This window comes from Mandrillus leucophaeus, unplaced genomic scaffold (genome assembly GCF_000951045.1).
Source record: "Mandrillus leucophaeus isolate KB7577 unplaced genomic scaffold, Mleu.le_1.0 Scaffold630, whole genome shotgun sequence".
Taxonomy (NCBI): Eukaryota; Metazoa; Chordata; class Mammalia; order Primates; family Cercopithecidae; genus Mandrillus; species Mandrillus leucophaeus.
In genome coordinates, this window is record NW_012106809.1 from 331,881 (window position 1) to 339,634 (window position 7,754).

The following is a 7,754-nucleotide window of genomic DNA, read 5'->3' on the forward strand; positions in this document are numbered from 1 at the left end:
ACATCTGTGTAACCAGCCACAAAATCAGTGTGAAGACATTTACCTGCAGCCAAGCCTGCCTCTGTTCCCCTCCCAGGAGCTCTTCCCAGCTCTCTGGGGTAGCTGCTGTCCTGACTGGTAGTAGTTTAGATGAGTTCTGTCTGTGCTTGATGGAAATGGCATCATAAAGCATCTACTTTTACCTACAGTGTTTTGCACACGTGTTAACAAATCTCTGTGGCCTGTACTCTGACGGAAGACACCAATGATAATTAGGTCATGAAGCAGTTGGAGTACAAAGAGAGGTACAAACCCTTAATGTGCCCCCCAACCCCCACCTTGCTAGGTCCACCCTTCTCCGTGACCTCTGACGTCAGTATAAGACACAGAAAGGCCCAGGTTTATAGCAGGTCAACTTGGAAGACACCCTCAGAGGCTGAAGAACTTGGCCCAGAATTGAAGAGACCAAGACTCCAATAGGTCTAACGTCTCTTTGAGAGTGGCCTTCTCGGCTCAAGGGGGTGACTCACGCCTGTAATCCCAGCCCTTTGGGAGGCCAAGGCAGGCAGATCACTTGAAGTCAGGAGTTGGAGACCAGCCTTGCCAACATGGTGAAAACCCGTCTCTACTAATAAAATACAAAAATTAGCTGGACGTGGTGGCATGTGCTTGTAATCCCAGCTACTCGGGAGGCTGAGGCAGAAGAATCGCTTGAACCTGGGAGGCAGAGGTTGCAATGAGCCAAGATCACACCACTGCACTTCAGCCTGGGCGATAGTGAGACTCTGTCTCAAAAAAAAGAGTGGCCTTCTCGCCCACCTCCTCCTACCTTAGCCTGGTCCTTTTGCAGCCCCCGTCCCACCAACATAGCCCTCTAAACCCCTCCAGCCCCTACACAGCTCCGGTCTGACAGCACTGCCGAGGATGCCCACTAACTTTCTGGCGTTCACCATAGGAGGGCTTTCATTTCCTTTTCCCCTTTTTGTGTCTAGAACGAATCACATACCAAGGCAGGACAGGAGCAGACCTCAGCAGAGCTGGGGGCCCCTTACCTGCCCCATGGTAGGGCAGTCAGGCAGGTGCACCTCCCTCAGCCTTTACCTCCACCAGAAGAAAAAGACATACTAAACAGTTTGCACACAAATTTATTTGGGAGAAACATCCAGGGACTAAGGACAAGAGAGGAAACCTGGTGGGCAGTGGGGCTGGGGGTGCAGAGTGGGAGTAAGGGTGCTGAAGGGTGCCAACCAAGAGGAAGAGCCAAGGCTGGGGTCCACTGACTGGAGGGAGCCAAGGAGGGCTGGTATGAGGGACTAGAAGTCCTGGCCAAGCCCAGAAAGAAGTCAGGAAGGTGGCTGGAAACTGGTAGAATTTTACACCAAAGGTTGTTGCAGTCACACTAAGAAATATAGTGCCCTCTGTGTTGAGGGTCATTGCAGAAATCCAGGAAGCAGCATTGAGAGAATATCCAGAAGCCAGACACCGGAGAAGTTTGGGTATTTGAACAATCACTCATCTGCTCCTTACTTCGGCAGTCACTCACCATGACATCAGAATTGCTGCCTGGGGAGGGACCACAGGCACCAGTGATACGGAAGTCCCCAGGAGGAGCCCCAAATCCTCTCATCCCCTCACTTATAAGTCAAAAAAAGAAAAAGAAAAAGAAAAGATTCCTGTGGTTAGGCATGGGTGGACATGCCCAGTGTTCACTAGCCATGGAACTCCACTGAAGTTCCCATGCAAGGCTGGAGGAAAAGAAATGGTTGGAGGGGGAGTTGGGAGTTACTGAGCCAAGTGAGGAGAACTAGCACCATAGGACCATGTGAGAAAAAGCTGGGAAATGTTTTGGAGATTGGGTGGCAGGAAGGAGGTGTTCTGTTATTTATTTTTCAGATCAAAAGTAAGAGAATAAGATGATGTCTGCTGCTGTTATATGTAACAGGGAAAAATCTTTGTGCCTGCATCCCAAGAAGTCATGTACAGGGATGTTTGCTGCTGCCCTGCTTGAGAGAAATGACCGAAATGCCCATTAATAGTGGGATGGGGAAATCAGCTGTGATATGCCCATGCTATGGAGTAGTACACCGCAGGTCAATAAAACAAAGAAGCTGTTCACAAACTGATATTGGAACATTCAATTCCCCTAACTGTTAAGTGCAGAATAATGTTTACAGTGGGATGCTACTATCTTGTTGGGGGGGAGAAAAAGAGGTGAAAAAATAGTAAACAGCATACTTGTGCAGGGTGGAATGTGCATAAAAGATTGCAGGAGGGCCCCGTCTCTACTAAAAAAAAAATACAAAAAACTAGCCGGGCGAGGTGGCGGGCGCCTGTAGTCCCAGCTACTCGGGAGGCTGAGGCAGGAGAATGGCTGTCTCTTATACACATCTAGATGTGTATAAGAGACAGGCAGGAGGGATCATCCACAAAGTAAAAAAAAGTGGTTACGTGTGCAGGGGAGCCAGGTGGGTTAGGGTAGTAGCGGGAGACTTTGGTTTGACAGTACTTTATACTCTGATATTTGATGCATGTCTGTGCATCGGCTGTGTTAAAAGAGTAATAAGAGGATTTGAACACAGGCTGCTGCATGCAGTGGTTGTTGAGAGCACCATCTCTGGAGCCATCACAAATTCTGGCTCAGCATCTGTGAGACTCAGGCAAGGTTATGACCTTTCTGCACCTCAGTTTCCTCATCTGTAAAATGCGGATAGTAGTAATACCTGCCTCAGCGGATTGCAAGTGTTTAGAATAGTGCCTAGCACATATTATGGTTATGTTTTTGCTAACTTAAGGAAGGTGGGGGGGTCGGTGGAAGAGCAGGCATCAGGAAGGAGTCAGTTTTCAGCGAGGGAGATGTCCAATGGCCAACGGGATATGAGGAGAGTAGTTTGACATAATATTCAGATTCAGAAGGAAGTGGTATGTGGCTGCTGGTTGAAGCCAGCAAAGCAGATAAAATCCTCTGAGTATATGAAGTGGGAACACAGCTAAGGACCAAACCTTGGTGAACATGAACCACTAAGGGTCAGAGAGAAAACACTCCATGAAGGAGACTGAAGAAGCAGTAGAGGATGCAGGAGAAGAGCAACGCCAGCAGTAACTGCACACAGATGGGGGAGCAGGCAGCTTGAGGACAGGCAAGGGCATGTGGAGATCTGGAGGGTCCCCATCAAAGCTGCACACCTTGAAAGGGTGGAAGCTATTCAGCTACAGATTGAGGAGAGAAAGTAGTGGAAGTGGAGACAGAGTGTGGCTCTGAAGAAAAGGAAAGAGAGGCTGGGCGTGGTGGCTTATGCCTGTAATTCCAGCACTTTGGGAAGCCGAGGTCAGTGGATCACCTGAGGTCAGGAGTTCGAGACCAGCCTGGCCAACATGGTGAATCCCTATCTCTACTAAAAATACAAAAAATTAGCTGGGCGTGGTGGCGTGCACCTTTAATCCCAGCTGCTTGGGAGACTGAGGCACAAGAACTGCTTGAACTGGGGAGGTGGACATTGTAGTGAGCCAAGATTGCGACACTGCACTCCAGCCTGGGTGACAGAGCAGCAAAAATAGTAATAATAATAATAATAATAATAAAAAGACAGGATTAGAGCAGTGTCTTATGGGATTATGGGAAGAAGACTTGGGGTGCAGTTTAGGAGGCCGAGAGAGTTTCAGTTTGGGAGAGTGCTGGGCCCACGACAGGAGAAGGTCACTTACCGTTCTTTATGTGGAGAGTGATGCAGCTGCTGCCAGCCGGGGTGAGGCAGGTGTCAGATCCCAGAAGGCACCCTAACTCCTTGGTCTCCAAGAGGCATCGGTAGCAGCGCAGGTATTTGGGGACTGGAAGTGGTTGAGGGCGTTCCCAATTGACAGGAACAAACTTACCTAGAACACAGAGAAGTGCTGACCCCACTCACACCCCATTCTCCCTCACACCCCACCACTGTCTGATTGCAGGCCACTCAACCCCACTGCTCCCTCCCTTCCTATCTCAGAAAACCATCAAAGCCCCAATTCTCTGCTTCCTTCCCCAACTGCATACACATACATCCCCCTTTTCCTCTGGTCCTGAGGCCAGGCCACATGTTAACAAGTCCCCGAACCCAGCAGAGCATTTGGTGTGAGGCAGAGGAAAGTGCTAAACGAACACTTTGAATCCTGTGTCTCTGTGGCTGGTGCTTTGCAGCCAAGTGGGGAGCCCAGCAGGCTGGACTCAGTCTTGTTCTATCCTGTGGATTCTAGTTCTGTCATCCAGCACACTCCCTAAACCTCCCTATTCCATGTTGCCCTCAGATCTGGAGAAGATTCCTTCAGTATCTCTATTCAGGTCACTGCTGTGAAGTGAGACAGCCCTGGGGTGGTCACTAGAAATCTTCAGAGGCTGGGTGTGGTGGCTCATGCCTGTAACCCCAGCACTTTGGGAGGCTGAGGTGGGCAGATACCTGAGGTCAGGAGTTCAAGACCAGCCTGGCCAACATGGCGAAACCCTGTCTCTACTAAAAATACAAAAATAAGCTGGGCATGGTGGCTCATGCCTGTAATCTCAGTTACTCGGGAGGCTGAGGCATGAGAATCGCTTGAACCCGGGAGGCGGAGTTTGCAGTGAGCCGAGATCTCACCACTGTACTCCAGCCTGGGAGACAGAGCAAGACTCCATCTCAATAAATAAATAAATAAATAAATCTTCAGATTGCGTATCAGTCCATGAGCAGGCATTCCCCACCAAACCCATCCATTCCATCTCTCCTCCTGCATGGGTTTACCTGAGCATCCTGGACAAATGTACCCAGACGCTTGGTGTCTGTGGGTTTCTCCATCCAGCAGGCCAGGAGACCCTTCTGAACCCTTGGAACCACTTACCAAACACCAAGCTCATCATGACCAGCACTATTAAGAGGACGGTGTACAGGGCTTGGAGGCTGCTGTGGAAGCACATGGGACCCGGATTCTGGCTCCCTGCAGGGCCTGCCATAAAACGCATGACTGCCTGCTGGCCTCCAGTTTGGGCTTATATTGGTGGAAGAGAGGTTGGCCAAGAGGAAGGAGAGAGGCAACACCAACTCAGGGTGGAAATCAGTGCCAGACCAGCCAGAGGGGCAGAATGTTCTCACCCACAGCCACTCTGGGGCATAACATCCTGCTTGAGGGCAGGGGTCCAGCAATAGGGGAATGAGAAAGGGAACTTTATTTCCTATTAATTGGACAGATGTTTATTGAATCACTACATCAGGTCTTGGGGATACAACCGTGCACAAAGTCTCCACCCTCACAGGGCACAGTCCAGTAGGGGAGACAAGTCAATCGTCAATGATGTGGGGAGGGCAGAGTGCTGCCAGGAGCACCTCGACAGCTAAACCACTGACCTGAGGGATTTCGGCAGAGGAGTAACCTGATCCGATTTCTGTTTGTAAAAGATTGTCATGGCTGCACATTGCATTTGGGTCAAGAGTGGAGGCCGCCGGGAAGTAGCACGCTATTCCCAAATCCGGTCACAAGATGGCGGACTGGTCCAGCAGAAGATGGGCAGGGACGAGGAGGCGGGGCTACTGAACCTGAGATACATTTAGAAGACTGGACAGATTTGCTGTTGGACTGAACGAGGGATGAGGGAACTGGGGTAGGCTTGCACAAAGAAGTGGTACCATTTTCCAAGATAGGAAACGTGGTCCGTCTCAAAAAAAAAAAAGAAAAAAAGCAAACAAAAAAACACACCAGAAAATAGGGGGTGCCCAGTCCCACTTCTCATACCCTGGGGACACCTGTCAGACATCCCAAAACGAGGACACCTGGATCCCAAGCGATACGTACTCAGCTCAGTGTCCCCTTGGGGTTCCGGGAACCCAGCGCCTTCCCCCACCTCATCCTTTTTCCTGCCCCGCCTAAGTTCAGCTGCGGCTCAGTGGGCCTGATCTCCGGCGCCCACAGAATCTGGCGCAGCGCGTTCGCTCTCCGCGCCTGACAGCACCTCAGAGCTCCGGTAGGACGCGGGGGTGGCCCCCTGCTCAAGCTCTGTTCCCAGGGGAAGAAACCTGGGAAGTGCGAACCGCAGGTCGGGACCCAAACGTCTGGCCCCAGCGGACATCCAGAGCCTGAGGCGGCTCCCCAGAAAGGCGGCGCCGTAGCGCCACCCCACCTCCCAGGCGAATTCTGGAGATCGCGGCACGAGGCGTCTCACCCGTTTTCTCCACTGGGGACCCGCTGGGCTTCCCAACCTCGCCTATTCGGTCCCCACCCCGCCAGCTCAGTCTTGACTCAGAAACTCCGTGTTTTTACTTTTAGGATCGTTTGGCTGTGGGTTAGGGGCGGAGAGCGTCCTCAGCGTCCGGGAACGACACCACCTGCTCCAATTTCCCGTCTGGAGGTTCTGGTCGGTCGAGGCTCCGAACTCGGGTTCCCTGCTACCTCCCAGACTATCCAAGAACTATCCAGTCTCAGGATGATAACAGGGAAGATGGGAAGAAACAGACGGGAGAGGCCCTCCCAAAAAGACTGAGGGAAGAAAGAAATATGAGAGGCAACAGGCACGCCACTGAGCACTCCCCAAGAGTCTTGGAATGAATAAATTTAAAAACTATATTACAGCCGGACTGCGGTGGCTCACACCTATAATCCCAGCACTTTAGGAGGCCGAGGTGGGTGGATCACCTGAGGTCAGGATTTCGCGACCAGCCTGGCTAACATGGTGAAACCCCGTTTCTACTACAAATACAAAAAATTAGCCGGGCGTGGTGGCGCGCACCGGCAGGAGAATCGCTTGAACACGGGAGGCGGAGGTTGCAGTGAGCCGAGATCGCGTCATTGCACTCCAACTTGGGCAACAAGAATGAAACTCCGTCTCAAAAAAACAAAAATAACAACAACAAACTGTATTAGGCTGGGCGCAGTGGCTTACACTGGGCCCAGCGGCTCACAACTGTAACCCCATTACCTTGGGAGGCCAAGGAGGGAGGATCTCTTGAGCCCAAAAGTTGGAGACCAGTCAGGGCAACATAGCGAGAACCCATCCCTACAAGAAAAAGTAGAAAACAATTAGCAGGGCGTGGCGGCGTGTGCCTTTAGTCCCAGCTACTCGGGAGGCTGAGGTGGGAGGATCGCTTGAACCCAGGAGGTCGAGGCTGCAGTGATCGCGCCACTGCTGTCTCAAATAACAACAATGATAATACTTTAAAAATAAAATAAATTGGCCTGGCCCGGTGGCTCATGCCTGTAATCCCAGCACTTTGGGAGGCCGAGGTAGGGGGATCATTCCAGGTCAGGAGTTTGCAACCAGCCTGAGCAACATGGTGAAACCCCGTCTCTACCAAAAATACAGAAACATTAGCAAGGTGTGGTGGCACCTCCTGTAATCCCAGCTACTCGGGAGACTAAGGCAGGAGAATCGCTTGAACCTGGGAGGCGGAGGTTGCAGTGAGCCGAGATCACATCACTGCACTCTAGCCTGGGCGACAGAGTGAGACTCCGTCCTAAATAAATAAAATAAAATAAAATAAAATAAAATAAATTGTGTTAGAGAAAAGCCAGAGTAGTGGAGAACCGGGGAGGAACGCCGGGCACCTACATAAATGTCTTGAATGAATGAGTGCACAGAGCGATAGACAAAAAGAATCAGAGGGCCGGGCGCGGTGGCTCACGCCTGCAATCCTAGCACTTTGGGAGGCCAAGGCGGGCGGATCACAAGGTCAAGAGATCCTGCCGGGCGCAGTGGCTCATGCCTGTAATCCCAGCACTTTCGGAAGCTGAGGCGGGTGGATCGCCTGAGGTCAGGAGTTCAAGACCAGCCTGGCCCAACA

At 51.4% G+C, this 7,754-nt stretch overlaps 1 protein-coding gene across 1 annotated transcript; it reads right to left on the bottom strand.

The window, feature by feature from the left end:
- Nucleotides 1-1,106: 1,106 nt before the first annotated feature.
- Nucleotides 1,107-4,945, bottom strand: LY6G5C (lymphocyte antigen 6 complex, locus G5C). Its single transcript, XM_012000504.1, has 3 exons — nucleotides 4,825-4,945; nucleotides 3,682-3,849; nucleotides 1,107-1,542 (listed from the first exon to the last, which is right to left on the bottom strand). The coding sequence occupies exons 1-3, from the start codon at nucleotides 4,943-4,945 to the stop codon at nucleotides 1,379-1,381; spliced, it is 453 nt and encodes a 150-aa protein (XP_011855894.1). The 3' UTR covers nucleotides 1,107-1,378.
- Between the last annotated feature and the right edge of the window lie 2,809 nt (nucleotides 4,946-7,754).